The sequence below is a fragment of the Microcaecilia unicolor genome, chromosome 2 (genome assembly GCF_901765095.1).
Source record: "Microcaecilia unicolor chromosome 2, aMicUni1.1, whole genome shotgun sequence".
NCBI classification, from domain to species: domain Eukaryota; kingdom Metazoa; phylum Chordata; class Amphibia; order Gymnophiona; family Siphonopidae; genus Microcaecilia; species Microcaecilia unicolor.
Window position 1 is genome coordinate 130,593,340 of NC_044032.1, and position 16,435 is coordinate 130,609,774.

Consider the following 16,435-nt stretch of genomic DNA (forward strand, 5'->3'; position numbering starts at 1 on the left):
TTTTTTTTGTTTAGTACCACAGCTAGCTTTCCCTAGGAAATGTGGGGGAGGGTGAGAGTTCTTCCATTAGAGAGGGGCCATGAGAAGGGGTAGGATCATCCCTTGATGAGCCCCTGATGACTACTGCAGGCTCTGCAATACACCTTACCCATACCTAGGGAACAGGTATGGGACTTAGCTCCCCCAACTCAACACTAAGGGTGTGCACGCTGTGTGAGACTGAAAGGGAGAGAAAAATGACCGATGCGTGTTAAGAAGAGTTTTGTGGTAAGCACAGTTCTTGTACACATCAGTGGCACAGCTACAGGGGGGGCACAGGGGCCTGGGCCCCCCAAAACTGGCTCCGGGGGCCCTGGTTGGGCTGGCGGGGGTCCCCAACCCCCACCAGCTAAGATGCTTGTCCTGCGCTGGTCTTACTTTGACACTGCCTGCCATCCTGTCTTGTTTTTCAGCATCGTCCATGCTCAGTTTCATTAAAACAAGCATGCACGGTGCTGAAAACAGGACAGGGCACCAGGCAAAGCGAGACTGGTGCAGGACAAATGCTTTAGCTGGTGGGGGGGTTGGGGACCTCCACCAGCCAAGGCACCTTCCGCGGGCGGTGGGGAGGCAGAAGCAGTACTTTCCGGTGGTGGTGGGGGGGGGGGGGGTAAGCGGGCCAAAATATGCTCCCCCCACCTTGGGCTCTGGCACCCCCTCCCATCGAGATCTGGCTACGTCCCTGGTACACATGCCCAAGGCAAAGCTGGAAGTAAAGCACAGATCCCATTCCTCTGCACCTTTAAATATAAGCTTTTCAAATTTTTTTTCACTTTAAGTGCAGAAAACAGGCACCAATGTGTGCTTTCATTTTTGGGTTTGCTCAGACCGCACACATTTGTTTTTCACTCCCCCCCCCCCCCCCCCCCCCCACACACACACACTTTAGAGGCTTTCACAGGCTTCCTTCTGCTTCAAGACTGACCAATTTTAAGCTGGGAAAAAAAAATTAGAAATCCTCTTTCAAAACACCCCAACACCAGCTCTGAGCTGGCATTCAGGTTTCCAGCAGTAAGGGCAAGGTTTGTTTGTGCGCAGTTCTGAGCTTTGGGAGGGAATAGCAAACGACTTCCTTTACATCTCTTTGACTACATTTAAATACAATTTGCAATTATCTTTAGCAAGCACATGGTTTTCTGCACTGAAGCCCTCTGAACATCCTGCACAGATTAACATTGGCGCTAGTCCAGCACTAATTTGCTCTACTAGCGGTGTTACGTTCTGAGCATCAACCCATGAGACTGGCTGTGCTAATTTTGTGCATTACAGGGTCAAGCACAATGTAGGTATACATTTTGAAAATAGAGGGTATGACAAGCAACTGGTATACCACAGAGTATGGCTTTGTATGCTATACATAACACAGGGTGCCAGCTCCTTTGCTTTAGGGACCACAGCTCAGTGTTTAAGTGCTATAGTTATCCCACATGGTAATGGATATCATAGCACAGCCTCCAGGCAGGCATTCATTGATTGATTGATGCTGGTAGGGAAAGGTAATTGTAAAATGTTGTACCAAATCCACTGAAATCAGCACAATTGATTTGATGAAGGCAGGATAACTCTCAAAAGTTTGTCAAAGCTACATTTTTTAGTCCAAGAAAAAGAAATCACATACAACTTGGTTGTACACGTTTTAAAAACTTGCAAGACATGAGGTTCTAGTGTTACCAAATCTATATTCAGGAAACATTTTAAAATATCTTCTAGATTATAACTTAACCTAATACATATGATACATCAGTGCTCCCTTGTGCGCCCTACCAGCAACCTAGATCCTGTATTTCTAGTGCTGCCTCAGACCATGCCAACAATACACCATTACAGGATGTGCCAGGCTGTCGCAAGAACAAATACAAAATATATCAAATCCTGTGTACATCTTGTCCAGGTTCCCAGCAGCAATTTAAAAAAGTACCACAAATTATAAAACCTCTTCTAGTACATAATACAGAAAGAATTGGTACTGATCTGCAGTGCCACTGACAAAAATTATGAAATGTTCTATAAAATACGCCATAATTCATCATTTCTACAACTGCGATGTCATTCTTACTGAACACTTTGCTTACATTTCTTTACAAAATTATTCCTTACATATGAAGAGGAATAAAATTAAGAGGCTTAACACACTGAGGAAATTCATTTCACATTTTTCCAATCTCTGAAGATGTGTGGCAGCAAATGGCAGGTGCCATGCTTTATCTGTATCCATCGTTCCAGTTCATAACTTTATCATATTCCTGGATTCTTTGTTTAATGTGAGATAGTTTATTCTTCAGATATTCGCAACGCTCCTTTTTCTCCAAAAATGTAGGATCCTGTAGGAAAAAATGAGGTAAATGAAACCGGGCTACCAGCAACACAACTAATGCCCCCCCCCCCCCCCAAATCACTGTTCAAAACAAAATGCAGGGATATTATTAGTTTGATATTGCGATAGACTTATTCTTTAAAGAATAAGAACAGAGTGGGAGGGTGGACATCCTAATTTCCTTAAGCGACAAATACCTATGATGCTAGCAGACCATACTGACACAGCACTTAGACATTGCGAAGGCATAGAGAAGACAACCCTAGGACAACCCTAGGACACAGTATGGGGGCTAATTTTCAAAGCACTTAGACTTACATGGAGGGGCATAATCAAACGCGATCGCCCATCTCCATGGGCTCCTATCTCCGAGGATGGGTACGCGAAGGGGCGGGACAGACCGTATTTTCGAAAAAGATGGGCGTCCATCTTTTGTTTCAATAATACAGTTGGTGCCGGGCAAATGCATCGGATTTGGGCGGATTTGAGCTGGGCGGTATCGGTTTTCAGCGATAATGGAAACCGAAGGCGGCCAGCTCAAAAATGAACAACTCCAAGGCATTTGGTCATGGGAGGGGCCAGGATTTGTAGTGCATTGATCCCCCTCACATGCCAGGACACCAACCGGGCACCCTAGGGGGCACTTGTAAAAAGTAACAAAAGTCCATTGCTCCCTTCCTATGGGTGCTGAGCCCCCCAAATCCCCCCCCCAAAACCCACTGCCCACAACTCTACACCATTACCATAGCACTTATGGCTGAAGGGGGGGCACCTAGATGTGGGTACAGTGGGCTTTGGGGGCGGTTTGGAGGGCTCCCATTTACCAGCACAAGTGTAACAGGTAGGGGGGGGATGGGCCTGGGTCCACCTGCGTGAAGTCCACTGCACCCACTAACAACTGCTCCAGGGACCTGCATACTGCTGTGATGGAGCTGGGTATGACATTTGAGGCTAGCATACAGGCTGGCAAAAAAAAGTTTTTAAAGTTCTTTTTTTTTTTTGGTGGGAGGGGGTTAGTGACCACTGGAGGAGTCAGGTGAGGTCATCCCCGATTCCCTCCGGTGGTCATCTGGGCAGTTGGGGCACTTTTTGGGGACTTGTTAGTGAAAAAAAAAAGGGTCCAAAAAAAGCGGCCCCAATTCTCGCTTCTGCCGCCCTTCTTTTTTCCATTATCGGCTGAGCGCGCCCATCTCTCCTCGGCCGATATAATCTACATCATTTATTTTGTGTGGCAGAACACTGCAAGACCACATCAAAAGGAGCAAAAAGTGGGCTACATTTCATTTAGATTAAAATGAACCAAATGAAATTAAGATATATTTCTCAGCTTGCAAAACACAAACTCTTTTTCTATCCAATATGGACTAATTTTAGGGTTAGAACTCAGCACTCTGTATCATATTGTGTGTTTTGTTCTGTTCTGTTGCATTTTCTGTGGTGTATTGTTATGATTTAATACATTTATTATAAAATTAAAAAAAACCCTCAAGTTTGGCTTTAAACTTAAATTGTGATTAATTTTGTACAGTTACATGAAGACAGAACTGTCTGACAAACTGACAACTTCAAGTGTAGTGATATTTCAGCAGCAATATAACAATAGCTCCAGTTTATATTACATATAATTTATTTCCATTTGCTACATGGTTCTTCATAACTAGAAATCAAGGTGATTGACAATCTCAGTGAAAAAAAAATAACTCCTTCCACATAGATAGGAAGGCACAAAGATTAAGTAGGATGTCCAGGAGAATCTGAGATGCCTCCTACTGCTGCAATCTGTGATGGGAAACTGCTTGGAATTGATTTTCCACTTTCATAAGAACTGAATCTCATGGATAAGAGGGAAGAGGCAGTGTTCACGAGTAGACGTTGGCTGCTCCCTGGTGTGCATTCGATCGAGAAGCAATATGCAGCTGGTTTGAATGTATTATCTACTTATGCTAGAAACCTTTATGAGAGAGATTCTGCTCTAATCAGTCGTAAATCAATGGTTCTCACACCCAGCCCTCAGGATCCTCATCCCAGTGAACATGCAGGATATATTTTATTTCTGGATCAAAGTTTGGATGAAATCAGCAAGAATCAAGGTAGCAAATGAGGGGAAAACAATCCATTATGGTTTGGAAGACAAAACGCACACACAGCAATTGGGAAAAAAGGGAATCCATACATTTTGTCATCTAACTTTGTTGTTCGATGGCACAATTTAAGCAAATCAAGCAGCACTATGTAACTGACTGCCTGAACTCAATGTTTCCTTGTTTACCATGCAAGTATAATGTTATTGTTTACACTAACTGTGAAAATGGTGTTTACTGATAAAAGTTACCACCAAGTTCTTGTGACAAATACATGTTACCACACTCTACTACTGTAGTCTCAAAAATTGGAACTAAATAGTTGTCCAGCATACATTTAGCAAAGTTTTTTCAATTAGAAATAGCTTCTCCTGCAAAGTAAACAATGTAAATTTTAGTTGGTTTATTCTCAAGTCCTCCACAGGCAGACACACAAGCATGGTCAATCACACATTGATCAAGTTCTTTCCATGCAGTCACTACCTTTCCGATGTACCAGCTTCATCAGTTTTTTCCAGATGTTTATTTAAACCTCCAATGTCCAGTTCTTTGTTGAAAATTCAGCAATCATTTCGCACCATAATCTGTTATCATTGTCTAGTTTTCAGAACATTTCGGACCATTCCCTGAAAAGTGTGTGTAAGGCCGCTGAGAGACAGGGCCACCGTGCCCCCCACCCCATTACCTTCCTGAGTCTGCTCCTCCCATGGTCTGCCACTCTCCTGCTCCTCTGTGTACCAGGACCCAGGTTAATGCGTTAACGCAATCACCTAGGTCCCGACACACAGGAGCAGGAAAGAGACAGACCGAGGAAGCAGAATGCCCGAGGAATCTTCCCTACCCTCTCTGCAGCCCTGTCTGTGTGTTCATTCCAATTTCTCAGTCTTGCATTTTAGAAGATATAGGACAACAGCAGTAGAATGTTCTTATGTGTATTATCATTGCTTGGTTTTCAGTACATTTCTGCACATTTACTAAAAAGTGTGAGTGTCTGAGTGACAAAACAAAAAGTATAAGCTATATGCAATATGCAAATTAACACACCTCCTCTTTAAATCTAATAACCAGACAATTCTACCTCTTGCCCAGCAATAAAAAAGGATACACAGAGATGGACATACTAATACAATGTAATATAAAAGGTGTTCCACTCACATTCTTTTTCTTTTTGTACTCCTGAAGAACATTTGAAATCCTGTCATACTCCTACAAAAAAGAGATACAAAATAAAAGAATGTATGCATTTTATAACACACATCCCCCATTAGGCTCTGTGTTTTCATTTTGTTCCATTCATTTGAGTTACAAGGAAATTGTTGGGGGCTGCTGCATAGCTGATATTTCTAACCCTGAGGCAAACTGAAACAGCTAAGACACACCAAGCAGGGCTATGGCTGTATGAGTCAGAGCTGCTGCACCACAATGAAAAGTGGAAATTAAACCAGGAGAAACCAAAGAAGCATCACACAGTAAGCATCCTCAGAACCTGTGTAGACACTGGCAACAAGACAATCAACTGAACCTTTGAGTTACAAGCAGTAAACGGTAACTGGATCATTTTTTTTGCAACCTGTTCTCCCTTTTTCATTTGATTTTCCTAAATTTGGAAGGGAGTTATATAGCTTAGGGGCAAATATCCCTGGGTAGTTACAGTTCCATGAGCCTTCATTTGCAACTCAATAGAGGCTGAAAGCCCTAAGGAGCAGGAGGAACTAACAGGTCAAAGGACAAGACACTGTTTTTGATTCACAGGTTAAATGAACAGATCGTCTGAAGCTCCCAGGGAAGACACAATTCCATGGCTGGAGTTACACGTTCTACAGAGCATTTTTTACCAAAACATCCTTATACCTAGAGTATTCATGCAGTGGAGGAGTAGCCTAATGGTTAGTGCAATGGCCCGAGTTTGATTCCCACTAGAGAATGACATGGGGATGCTGACAAACTTTGTCTCAGTGTCATTTTCTACTTTGAAGCCTGTTAACGAACTGGACTGTTATTTATGTTCGAGTGATGCATACAACAATATTTTGATTTTTTTTGGGGGAAAAAAACAAGCAAACATGCTGGCCACAACTAGCAAAATTTGCATGGGGGATCCTGTACATTCCTGCTAACAGCACATCTTCTAAGAAGACAAACTGCTCGTTTTTATTATTGTTTTCTATTTGTGATTTATAAACAACAGTTGCACAGCATATTGCTCCTTTTCATACTTCAATAAAAAGATTTAAATATAAAATCATAAATGTTCGAGGCTTCTGCAGATGAGGACAGAGCCGATGGGGATGAGGTTCAGACAGAGACAGAACCCAGGGGGACAAACTTTGACCTCGTGTCATTCTCTAATTCCCACTGCAGCTCCTTGTGACCCTGGGCAAGTCACCTAACCCTCCACTGCCCCAGGTATAAAATTTAGCTTGTGAGCCCACTAGGGACAGGGAAAGTACCTGTATATATGTAAACTGCTTTGGCAGTACCACAGAAAGGTGGTATTATCAAATCCATGACCCTATAGAGTAAGTGGCTTCAAATAACTTTTGCATGTTGCTGAATCCATTTTTCTAAATTACAAGAGAGTTACCATCACTCATGAAATTAGGAAAGCAAAATGTATTAGTACCAAAATAACCATTTAATCGCTGTGCCACTGCAGAGGGTGACTTAAGTGCTGTTGCTAGGACTCAGCTGGTCCCTATTTCCCTCTGTCAGAGGACAAAAGTCAGGCATGTTTCACAAAAGACAAATAATAAGCTGATGCAGTAGGCAAACCCAATCTTGAGGGCACAGCTCTGGCAGAGACTGGATTCATCTGGCTTAGAAGCTGGTCTTGGTGTTACTGTATTAAATGTTATTTTTGAGGTAAGCCTGGCCTTTCCACCCTGTGATTACATTCTTTGTTCTGTAAGCTCTGTGCTGCTAGAGCACTTTGGACCTTTCTTTGCCCATTTCCATATGCTGCTTTGGAGAACTAGTTGAGCTCTGAAGTCAATTGTACTTATTAGTTTTAAACATGAAAAGCACATGTCAAACCAAGCTCTTCTTTACACATACACACACAACTGCAGGCTGGCTTTTTGCGTTTAGACACTCACAAGCTGGTTGTCAGGACGAAGAGGCAACTTGCTCATAACCGCATCCAGGTCATCAAATTTCTTTAGCACTGCCTGAACTTCAGCAGAGAGCTCCTTATACTCGGAATACTGGTCATTGAAAACAGCTTTGTAACGCTCCCGTTCATCATCTGTCTTAATTGCAGGGTATTTTCTGTGAGAAAAACACAGGGGGATTAAATAAGTCGGCGATCAACTGAATGTGCTGTCCTGGCTTTTTGTGCCAATGTGGCGTGTAAACTTTTACACGAGGTATATCATCATCAGATTTGAGGTTTAGCTTTTCAGTAATAGAAGTATTTTAGGCTGATGTCATCCTTTTCTTTTTGGATAAAGGACAACTGTGCTGCAATACTTATTTGACACCCCCACGCAGGTAGTGAGGTATTAGCATTGAAAAAAAGGTCATTCCAAAAATGCCTGCCTGAAGAAAATACTGGGTATAATATGCACCATCTTTCAATAAAGCCAAAAAAGTTAAGCATAATTTGTTCTTAACTTCTGCAGAAATCTCACAAGGCCACTGCTTGAAATCTCGACAGCCATTTTGAAATAGCACCAGGAACGAGAGAGAGGTCTGCAGAAGGCGCCGGGCAGGAAAGAGGGAGGCCACTAGATCACCAGGACACAAAAATAAGGTACATGATTAACCAAACCAAACCACAGGGCTGTTCACAGAAACTATGCAAACTATCCTCGAGCACATGGCAAGACAGGTTATCAGTACACTTCCCAGCCACTGAGCTACTTCAGTCTCTTCTGGAAAGACATTACTGGGAAAGTCCCTGCCCAAAGCAATGCTGTATTCTGAAGCATAAAACATGCCATGGACTCCCTCATTCTGTTATCAGAGCCAAATGTCAGCCAGTGGGGAGGGTAACAAGTTTAAAATCTGAGCAAGTTGCTTTTATAAAAAGTGGAGGAGAAGATACAGTATGTTTTCTCAAATATGAGGGCATCTCAGTTATTCTGCGAGACAGATGACTGCTCGCACAAGCACTAAAGCGCCAAACAGAAGTAAGGGAAAGGCATTCTGAGTAATGTGGAGTGGAGGAGTGGCCTAGTGGTTAGAGCACCGGTCTTGCAATCCAGAGGTGGCTGGTTCAAATCCCACTGCTGCTCCTTGTGATCTTGGGCAAGTCACTTAACCTTCCATTGTTTTAGGTACAAACTTAGATTGTGAGCCCTCCTGGAACAGAGAAATATCCAGAGTACCTGAATGTAACTCACCTTGAGCTACTACTGAAAAAGGTGTGAGCAAAATCCAAATTAAAAAAAAAAATGTGCACACTAACAACAAGGAGATTTCTGAGCTGCACCAACATAACAGGCAAAAGTATGGCTGGCTGTTTTGGGATCTTGCCAGGTACTTGTAACCTGATTAGCCACTGTTAGAAACAAGATGCTGGGCTTGATGGACCTTCGGTCTGTCCCAGTATGGCAATACTTACGTACTTACTAGGAAAAAAGGCCCGTTTCTGAAATCAAGGAAACGGGCGCTAGGCAGGCAATCCCCCACCCTCCCTTGGTGTTTCACAGTCTGCCCTCCCTCCGTTTTCAACCCCGCCCCCGCGTTGCGGCCCGTGGACCCCCCCTTCCGCGACCCTGTCGCCCCCCCCCCCCTTCCCGGCGAAAACCGCCCCCCCCCCCCCCCCCGCCGTTGTCTACTACCTGTGCTGACTGGGGACCCAAACCCCCGACAGCCGAAGGGCTGTTCTGCCCTTCGCGTTGGTTCCTCAATGCTCTTCTCAATCTCTTCAAGTTTCTGCGCGTGCATCTGAGACGTCAGACGCATGCACAGACGCACGCACAGAAACCTGAAGAGCTTGAGAAGAGCACTGAGGAACCAATGCGAAGGGCAGAACAGCACTTCGGCTGTCAGGGGTTTGGGTCCCCCGTCAGCACAGGTAGTCTACAACGGCGGCGGTTTTTGGCGCTAAGGGGGGGGGGGTTGCCAGGTTCGCGGAAGGGGGGTCCAGGGGGCCATAATGCGGGGGTGACAGCCGATTCCGAGACTGGGGGAGGACGCTCCGCGTGTTTCCCTACTCCTCCCCTTGGTTTCAAATCAGCTGTCATTGACGTCAGTGCGTGCCTGCCTAGCAGACCACCTCCGAGGGAGGCACGGTCCCTGGCACATTCGAATGTTGGCGGTGAGAGTTATTATATAGGATGGTTCTACTTGCACATCCTGGGAGTCTTCCTACCCTGCCAAAAATCTTAACTGTAGTACAAGCTAAAGCTTTACCCTAAGGTTATCAGGATACCTTAGAAACGTCTTTCACTCGTTAGGGAAATCTTTCTGCTTCAGTTCAATACCCTTCAGCCAGATTGTGGAGAGTACCTTAACAAGCAGAGCAATTTCACAGCCACTTCACATACAGAGAATTCCTTCCCTGCAACCATACTTACGCAATATAGTCTGGCATCACTATGGGCTTGGGTATATGTCCCGCTGGTATGGGTCCACTAAGAAGCTCTGGTTTCAGCTGGACAGGCTTAAACTCTGAGGAACTGACTTCTCTTGAAGAATCATTACCTAAGGACACTTTGTGCTAAATGAAAAACAGGCAGTTCGTCAGAATAGTAAGCATACAACTTAAAAACAAAAAAAATTTCAACTCCTCCCCCTTGCTGGGCTTCATTACTTGATTTATCTGCTACCCCCAATGCCATTCAGGGCTGCAACTAAGGGCAGGATGAAAAACAGGCAGGCAGTCAGATTTTAAATATTTTTAGTAGAGAGGTGTGGTAGCCGTGTTAGTCCACTTTTCAAGGTAATCAATAGAAACAAAATAAAACATGGAAAAGAAAATAAGATACCTTTTTTATTGGACATAATACATTTCTTGATTAGCTTTCGAAGGTTGCCCTTTTTTGTCAGATCGGAAATAAGCAAATGTTGGTAGATGACAGTATATACAAGTGAAACATCAAAGCATTTCAGTGACAGTCTAACAGGATGGGGGTGCATATCTCCCTGTCTCTCATCCACCCGACTCTTCCTGTCTGTCACCTATCCACCCCCATCCTGTTAGACTGTCACTGAAATGCTTTGATGTTTCACTTATATATACTGTCATCTACCAACATTTGCTTATTTCCGATCTGACGAAGCAGGGCAACCTTCGAAAGCTAATCAAGAAAATGTATTATGTCCAATAAAAAAGGTATCATCTTATTTTGTTTTATTTCTATTGATTACCTAAATATTTTTCGTAATCATACAACTTATAAACAAAATAATTTCATCCCCTCCCCCTTGCTGGGCTTCATTACTTGATTTATCTGTTACCCTCAATGCCATTCAGAGCTGCAACTAGGGCAGGATGACTGGGGCTTTGCCCCAGGTGTATTTTAAGAGTGCTTCTGGCACTGCTCTGTGGGGAGGCGTTAGAGGGTGCGTGTTCTGCCGTGTGCCTAAACCCCTCACCACATCACATTCTTCTTCCTTGCTAGATTGCTTTGTATGTGGATTTTTAGACTTGTTTTACAGTGGTTCCAGTCCTTGGATCTGAATATTAGATTTTCTTTTTTTACTTGTCTTTTCTAAATCCAAGCTCAAGGTATTCTGGTACACGAGTTATTTGCCTACCCAAGTGGGCTCACAGTCTAATGTGTAATTGTGGCAACAGAGGTGAAGTGACTTAATAGATGCCCGTTCTTGTGCTGGCACCTGCTGAGTCAGATATTCCTGAGATCAGTGCCTTGTTCCAAAGGATCAGTGAAGGTAATAACATGATACAAAAAAAAAAAAAAAAACCCACAATGCAAAAAAAGCTAACAATGAAGTTGTCACCAGCTACACAACATGTTGTTCTACTTAACAGTACAGATGAGGGCAGGGAACAATTCCAATACTTCCAAACAAAAATATAATGTACAAACTGTATGAAATGGGAACATGATAAATGTGTTTCAGGGAAGTGAAAGCAAGAGTGATCCCCCATAGTGTTTACACTGTTTGATTTAGTTTTCAGTTGAAATAGTCTGTCTTCTGCACAAAACATACTCTAGGTATATACCTTCGTGGCAGGTGAATGGTTTGTTTTCCTCTATGAAAATGTAACCAAAATGCATTTGGTCTGGTTTTACATATCCTGAATACAGACAATATGTTATTAAGCCTCTAAAGAGAAGGACAATAAGCCAACTAAGCTGCATTAAAGCAGCAGTACCACAGAAAACTACATTTTGGTCAAATCTAAGTGACGCAGACGACAACCACAGCTTTCTGATCCAGTTCCATATTGGCCTGATTAACAAACAAACTAACAAAAAAAAACCCAGCTACTTCACTATCAACTCATTCTGCATGTCTTACAATATCTTAGTCTTACAGTCCAGTTAAGTACCGCACCTCCGAAAGACAGTAAATAAGCCTTCTCTTTAGGGAAGGGTCCCCAGGGAGACTAAGAGGGACAGGGTCCAAAAACTCAGCCATATTAGCCGAAGGCATAGCCAGGGCCTGAAGCTGGGGCTGAGTAAAAGTCCTTTTCAACATGTAGGCTAGACAGGGATCCCATAGCAGCCACCAACGGAATAGAGGAAGACCCGCAGGAGAAACAGTAACCCACAGAGCACCGCAGACCGGCTCTGAAACTGCCATCAGCTGACAGGCGGGATGCCACGTCAGGAGAGGGAGCCAAAATGGTGCGTGCACCATCAGCGCAGAAGAGACAGTTCCGGAACAATAGCGCTGTCTCCTAGAAAGAGCTCCAAACAGCCCCTTGGCGGATCTTCAACTCCCACAGCAGGAGCACTGTTTTACCATTTCCACCGCCATTCCTGAGGCACACCACAGCAGAAGCAGAAATTAAAGGGACTTACCCCACCCTGGTGGCCCGGGCAAATACGACGCCTCCCAACCACAGACCTGCTGCTAAAAGACCCAGCAGGCAAACAAACACTCCACTGGGTAACCGGAAGCACCGACTGTGTGCAGGTCCTGTTGCTCCCCAACTCAGCTGCTCTTGTTTATTTATTTAATTTAATTGGTGAGGAAGGGAACAGCCAGAAAGACCTGCAGGGAGGCAAGGCAAGGGAACACGGGGTAAGGCAGAGACCCAGACAGGTATGCCCCTAAGGATGGCTCGACATGGCCAAACACCCCCAGACACAACTGGCCAAAAAAGGCCCAGGAATAGTAGTCTAGAAGAATTCAGGAGCTGGTGAGAAGTCATCCACCACCTGCTGGAGACAGAGATATACTGGCTGATGGAAGGGCTGGTCATCCAGTATCACTCACTCCAGTTTGTAATCTCTATCTCCACCTGCTGGTAAACTGACACAACCCCACCAGTTACTGGATTCATCTGCTGTCTATGCTAAGAAAATAAAGAATTTGGTTGAATGTTAATTAAAAAAACAACAACAACACACTGATAGACTGATCCTTTGTTATGTACTGTTTATTGTGGATGTTGTTATTCAGTTTGTTTAAAAGAGAGATTAAGTGTGATGACTAAGGAGAGTTTTGCCTGCCTTATTTGGGTTTGTAATCGTTCTTGATTATTTTTTGAAAATTGTTTGTAATATATAAGTGATTTCATTTTAAATCAGATTTGGAGAAAGCCCCTGCTTATCCCTAGGGTAACTAGCATGAAGTCTTGCTACTTTTTGGGATCCGGCCAGGTACTCGTGACCAGACTGTCCACAGCTGGAAACAGGATGCTGTGCTAGATGAACCTTTGACCTGATCCAGTATGGCTATTCTTATGTTCTTATGCAAGGCAACAAGAATGAGCAATAAAGGAATATACTGGTAACCAGGTGCAGGGTGAAACAGCTCCAAAATAGCTACACCAGATTTTGACTTTCTAATTATTAATAAGATTACTAGATAAGTTCGGGATTGGTGGAAACATACTTAACTGGATCAAGGGCTTCCTAACCACAAGAACATATCAAGTAAAATCAAATTCAAACATATCATCACCGTGGAAAGCAGACTGTGAAGTACCACAAGGATCACCACTATCACTGATCCTATTCAACTTAATGATGACCCCACTTGCCAAGTCCTTATCCAACCATGGCCTTAACCCTTTCATATATGCAGACGATGTCACAATATACATTCCTTACAAAACCAAACTGACAGGAATAACCAACGAAATCAAGTTCGGCCTGAACATCATGGATTCATGGGCAAATGCATTTCAACTAAAACTCAAAGAAAAAAAACAACTCATTGTCTCATCCTCTCATCCCAACACAGCGCGGACATCCCCACAAGTATCAACACCCCAGATCACACCCTTCCTATCTCAGACAGCTTGAAAATCCTCGGCATTACAATGGACCGTAACTTAACACTAGAGAGCCAATTGGCATCCACAACAAAGAAAATGTTCCACTCAATGTGGAAACTCAAATGCGTGAAGCAATCTTCCCGAGGGAAACATTTCGCAACCTGATACAATCAATGGTACTAAGCCACTTAGATTACTGCAATGGAATTTATGCGGGATGTAAAGAACAAACCTTAAGGAAACTTCACACCTCTCAAAACACGGCAGCTAGGCTTATATTTGGTAAAGCGCGATTTGAAAGCGCAAAACCCCTCCGTGAAAAACTACACTGGCTCCCAATCAAAGAACGCATCACCTTCAAAATCTGCACCTTGGTTCACAAAATCATCTACAAAGAAGCCCCCCATTACATGACAGACTTGATCGACTTACCAATTAGAAATACATCCGAATCAACACGATCTTATCTAAATCTGCACTACCCAAGCTGCAAAGGACTTAAATACAAAACAACTTACGCATCTAGTTTTTCCTACATAAGCACACAACTGTGGAACGCATTACCAAAAGCCCTGAAAATGACGTACGACCACCTAAAATTCCGGAAATCACTAAAAACCAACCTGTTTAAAAAGGCATACCCTACCGATCCAACTTAAATGCCTAAACTCTGCAACACAACCAAACTAAAGCACGTAATGGGCATAACACAACTCTTACATTCTCCGATTCCCTAATGTGGCTGTGCCACATGAACTTGATCTTACCACAACATCACCCTGTATTTGTTCACACCGAAGCCTGCAAAGGCCTCTCCGGTACTATGTAAGCCACATTGAGCCTACAAATAGGTGGGAAAATGTGGGATACAAATGTAACAAATAAATAAAATAAATACCTGAAACAAAAATCAAAACCCAACTTATATACTAATTACCAGATACTGTATTTTGGTGTACAATTACTAAAACAATTTTATGCCATCTGTACTGATTTTTCCTAACCCAAGGTTATGAATAGCCTTGTTCTTAGCCCTCCTTCCTGAAGCGCACACAGAGGGGTCTTTTAATAAGGTGTGCTAGTGTTTTTAGCTCGTGCTAAAAATAAGCTGCGCTAAACTCTGAGACACCTATAAGAATATTATGGGTGTCTCAGCGTTTAGCGAGCTAAAAATGTTAGCACACCTTAGAAAAAGACCTCCACAATTTGCTATTTTAACATTAACAGTAAATTTATATTTCACGGTTCAATGCGGATTACACTCCCTAAGAAGCTGGCCATTTCCAGGAAATACAGAACATTAATCAAAAATAAAATAAATTACAACTTAAACATATACTAATCATTATAGTTTAAAACCTACTTATTTAGAAAGCTTGTTTTAATTTGCTTACGGAACCGACTATAATTTATCCCAGAAAGCAATAAAACTTGAACATCCTTTTCCAGGTAAGCTGTTTGATATGAAAGAGTATCAAGTAACCTGATTCTCCTTAAATTTGTTAATAAAGGAAACTTTTTTTTTTAATGCTATGTTCTAGTAACTCTAGAATTTTGCATAAAAATAAAATGATCCAAGAGATAGACAGAGCTAATCCATGCAATATTTTATAAATAAAGCACAAAAATTTAAATATTCTAGCCTGTACCAGAAGCCAATGTTTACATTTGGTCATTTTACTATTGTTATGTTGTTAACGAAAAAAACAAACAAACAAAAACTTTACCTTCTGCACACTGCCTTGGATGAATCTCTTCATAGAAGCAGTTAATAAATCCAAAAAGAAATCTAAAAGCATAACAACCTTGAACAGAATGGCATTGGGGGTAACCTGTGCAGAGTGGCAGCTATAACTCTGAATGGACCATTTTGGTCTTTGTCTGCTGTCATTTATTATACAACTATATGGAAGCATCCTCCCTAACCATCACCCCCCAAGGGGGGAAAACAGAACATGGACATTTTGGCTTACCAGCATCTTTGGTGAAGTGGTCTGTGGTGAAATCACCTAAAAAAAAAAAATACATATAATCCTGCAGTTATCTTAAAATATTTCCAAACATGGTGCCTTTTAAACGTTACAAATATCCTTAAATATAAATGGGCTCTCCTCCAATGTGATGAAAGCAGAGGGTACCCAGTGCTCTCGACTATGAATTGCTCACAACCTCCCACCCTGAAAACATACGATTCAATAGCCAGTTGTGTCATACTATATCAAACCTGTGGACAAGAGTTAGACATATGTCACTTGTCTAAAAGCACAGATTGTGAGCCTTCCAGGGACAGGGAAATATCCAGTGTACCTGAATATTAACTCACCTTGAGGTACTACTGAAAAAGGTACAAGCAAAATTAATTTTGTTTTTTTATTTAAACCCCCAAAACAAAAAAAGAAAACCCCACAATCAAGGCTGGAAAATATTTAAAAATCTCCTGTACCAAACTTTTTAGGACCGAGAATTTTTCCATTAATGTTTCCTAATAAAAGCCACTTTCCTTGTACTTCCATTTCCAAAGTCACATCCACACGGTCTACACAGCCCCCCCCTCCCCCCCCCCCCCCCCCGTCAAAAGTCATCCGACACCCACATTCCACCCCTGCACATCTGTATTTACTTCCACTGGTCACCTAC

General features: G+C 42.7%; 1 protein-coding gene across 2 annotated transcripts in view; it reads right to left on the minus strand.

The window, feature by feature from the left end:
• Positions 1–1,206: 1,206 nt before the first annotated feature.
• MARVELD2 (MARVEL domain containing 2) overlaps positions 1,207–16,435 on the minus strand; it is a 40,706-nt gene continuing 25,477 nt past the window's right edge. For both annotated transcript variants that reach the window (XM_030193324.1, XM_030193323.1), the window contains exons 3-7: positions 15,772–15,807; positions 9,957–10,099; positions 7,530–7,701; positions 5,590–5,640; positions 1,207–2,360 (exon numbers count right to left, since the gene is read on the minus strand). In XM_030193324.1, the coding sequence (XP_030049184.1) occupies positions 2,241–2,360; positions 5,590–5,640; positions 7,530–7,701; positions 9,957–10,099; positions 15,772–15,807 (522 nt within the window). In that variant the 3' untranslated portion in view covers positions 1,207–2,240. The remainder of the gene's footprint in view (positions 2,361–5,589; positions 5,641–7,529; positions 7,702–9,956; positions 10,100–15,771; positions 15,808–16,435) is intronic.